Here is a 3,426-nt window from a genome sequence, read left to right as displayed (position 1 = left end):
TTGGAGACCATTACAGCAAATTTCCTAATGCATGTAAAGGAAAACTTTGTTGGCTTGTTTGCTTTGTTTGTATAATTGTTGACACATAGTTAAACTGTATAAATAATATTTGAATTTAATTTTATCCTAATGATTGTACAATATGAAAACAAAGCAAGCAAGTTAACTTAAGTCTTGCTCTACATGCTGTAGGAAATGAGCTGTAAATGTTGAACTCAACTACAGTCAGATATTGATCATAAGTGCATGCATATATGTAACCTAGAACTACATATATTTTTTATTTACTATGTATATACAGTCAATATTTGAAAATAATAAACATTTATCATTCAGCCACTCTAAAAAGGATGTTCTAAATTAGAGGTATTGTTAATCACTTTCTTCATTGTAGACAATTCCTTCCCCCATGTTGGTTAATGATCCGCAAATGCGGACGAGTTTGTCTATTCGAGCTTGCTTCTTGGTGGATGCCTCATCGGTGGTTGATTTAAGCATATTGATTGGTATAGTCCCTTGTAGAATTTTGTACCGGTTTTTCATCAAACCGATCACTCTCTCAATATGAATTCTGATGCTGCTCATTTTACGCGATGTTTCAACTTCCTCTGCAGATAACTGTGATTTTCCCTTTGTAAAAGCCGGAATTATAAGTTCTGCCGAGCATACACTGGCAAAGTCGTCTTGAAGAGTAAAGCCTCTATCTGCAAGAATTTGATCACCTGGGTGATGATATATTGAACTTATAAACCCAGATGACCTCACAATTTCGGTGTCTGACACTCTACCGCCCCATACTTCAGATAAAAATGTTATTGAACCTAAAGGGCTACAGCCAATTAAAACTTTAACAGTACTGTGCTTTTTATAGTTGGAGTAGCATTTTGCTCTGGCGTTTAATTTTTTTGGTCTATCTATAAATATTTCAAAACCGTCTATTATACATGTTAGTCGAGGGTATTTGACCTTGAAAACACTTGGTAATGTACGTTTCATTGTTTCACGATCAGGCCAGTGTATCAGAAAGGCAAGCTTTGTACTCATTAGGTCAATCACCCTCCAGAACATGTCATGAAGAGTAGATGAAGGAATTCCACATTGGTCTGCAATATACTCAAACGGCATATCTAACTTTAATTTAACTAATGTCACAAAGAATTGATCACGCAATGCCAATTTACTTGCTAGAGGCGTTCTTGTCATAAATGTCTGCAAAAATGTAAATACGGACAGGAAAACATCCCACTTCAAACCAGTATAAAAATTGGATTTGACGTCATTGTTTTCAATGATAGAGGAAGAAAGTCTAAGCGTTGTTATCTGAGAAGAGAGTTTATCATTTTCCTGTATCAGACGGTCTCGTTCTGATCGTAAGTTGTCCATTTCACTATAAATCATTTCCCGTTCAGATGAGGTATAAACGGGTCTGTGTATGGCAGACGTGCCCCTAGCAGGTGATTCCATGAAAGCATGATTAAGATACGGCATAGGTGATAACAGCGAAGTTGCTATATTTTCCTTCTTTTGTCTTAAAGGTGAACATGGTGTTGCTTCATACATAATACATGTTTCAGGGGTTGGAAGATTTTGGTCAAATTTCACCCTTTTCACTGCTAAATCTGGTGATGTGAAGTGGATTTTCCTTTTAGCTACGTTTTCATAACGCTCTATTTTTTTCTGTTGAACTGTCTTTGTATTGGTTACAGCAAAGGAGAACACAGAAGGCACATGGTCAGGGTGGTCGTGATCTTCATTTGGTTTACCTGAAATATTATATTTACTCAATTCAGTTAATGGAAAAAAATTGATTAGAGGTTAGATAGTCTAGATATATTTTTAAATACATGTACTATACAAATAGTTCAAATCGAGAGGTGTATTTATTTGAATTTGTTTTGATTTTAAACAGCGTATTTTAATGACCAATAAATTCAAGGTAACATTTAAAATTCGGGTTTCACTTGTCTTAATGCAAACACAATACTTATTTATGTTAATGTGGTCAGAATAACCTTTCTGTTAATTAGTTTCAATTCAAGATAAACAGTTCGTATGTTATCAGACTGATCAACTTGTTAGCACCTTATAAAAACAGCTTGATTCTAAATTTTATCTTTGCCAGATGACCACATCTACCTGTTATCTTTGATGTTTATAATTTTAATATCGCAATTAATTTCAACAGGAATACGATCGTGGCTAATCAAACAAGATATACAATCGCACATGGCTTGGGATTCATTAAAATAATTTCTAATATTCATTTGACTTCAAAATGTTTTATTTTACATCAATTATAAAGGTATTGCAAACGGACTTAAAATAAGTTAAATTAAATGAAAAATATTCAAAAACAGGATTTTAAAAACTTGTCTTTAGGAATTAAAAAATAACAAGACGATAAGTGCTGAAAAAAAAATATTTGAAGGTGTGTGTTTGTGAGTTGAAATAAAACAGTTAAGATGGTGTATCTGTATGTTTTAAACAGAGTAATTAATTAATTTATAATCATTTTAAACATGAAGTGAAATACAAATGTATTACCTGTGATGAAATGCTCGCTATATATTACTGAGTGTTTTGTTGGAACCCACGGTGTACCGTCTGGTTTGTCTCTTTTAAGTGCAGCTAACCACTTAATTTGTCTGTCGGCATTTCTAGGACATCTAACGTTAAAGAATGATAATCTTTTCAGCATCAAGTTGTGATTTTTACAACCAACTGCACAACATGACTTGGGCATGTTTCAATTAAAATAACAATATAAGACACAGGTGCATTCACGACAAATTCTTTATTAAAAACGAGCATCTGCCCTATTATCTATAATCTACATCAAAGCTTCACCTCCTTGACATCGGAAATTGGCGTAACTAGGAAAGGGAGATTACTCGTTTTGAAAATGCCCGTATGTTCGGATAACAGAATATATATATATTCAGTGCCTGTTATCATTGTAACCGATATCGTTTTTATAATAGATAGATTGTCAGATCACAGATAAATTTGTGTTACGTTCTGTGCGTACTTATTTTCAAATATTTGTATTTAATCCTGTTCATAAAACGGAAGTATTAATTTTCAAATTACTTTATTTTCGATGTTTATACTTCGAAAAAAAGATATTATTTTTTTTAAATCAACGAAGAGCGGTCCTGGTTACAAGTTAACTTAGTGTAGAGCAGACCAGTCAAAAGTTAACTTGGGAACAGGTCTGGTTTTGATCGGATTTGTCCAAGCAGAAGTTAACTTTGTGGCAGGACCGGTTTCCAAGTTAACTTATGTTAACTTTATGACAGGACTGGTTCCAAAGTTAACTTATGTTAACTTATGACAGGACTGGTTCGAAGTTAACTTATATCAATAGCGGACCTGTTTCCAAGTTAACTTTTTGGCAGACATAAAAACAATCCTAGGACCAAGTCC

At 33.6% G+C, this 3,426-nt stretch overlaps 1 protein-coding gene across 1 annotated transcript; it reads right to left on the bottom strand.

Annotated features, from left to right (window-relative positions):
- Positions 1–372: 372 nt before the first annotated feature.
- Positions 373–2,743, bottom strand: LOC134684689 (uncharacterized). The gene is made up of 2 exons (XM_063543992.1): positions 2,545–2,743; positions 373–1,763 (listed from the first exon to the last, which is right to left on the bottom strand). Exons 1-2 carry the CDS (start codon positions 2,741–2,743, stop codon positions 373–375), a joined length of 1,590 nt encoding a protein of 529 aa, XP_063400062.1.
- Between the last annotated feature and the right edge of the window lie 683 nt (positions 2,744–3,426).

The sequence above is a fragment of the Mytilus trossulus genome, chromosome 9 (assembly GCF_036588685.1).
Source record: "Mytilus trossulus isolate FHL-02 chromosome 9, PNRI_Mtr1.1.1.hap1, whole genome shotgun sequence".
NCBI lineage: Eukaryota > Metazoa > Mollusca > Bivalvia > Mytilida > Mytilidae > Mytilus > Mytilus trossulus.
The sequence above is the reverse complement of the archived record's forward strand: the minus strand, read 5'-3'. Positions and strand labels throughout refer to the sequence as shown.

Bases quoted from the DNA above. Each gene is read 5' to 3' on its own strand.
- LOC134684689 (XM_063543992.1), bottom strand. From the start codon at position 2,743: ATGCCCAAGTCATGTTGTGCAGTTGGTTGTAAAAATCACAACTTGATG. The intron at 1,764-2,544 runs GTAATACATTTG...ATAATATTTCAG, and splicing joins TAGCGAGCATTTCATCACAG to GTAAACCAAATGAAGATCAC.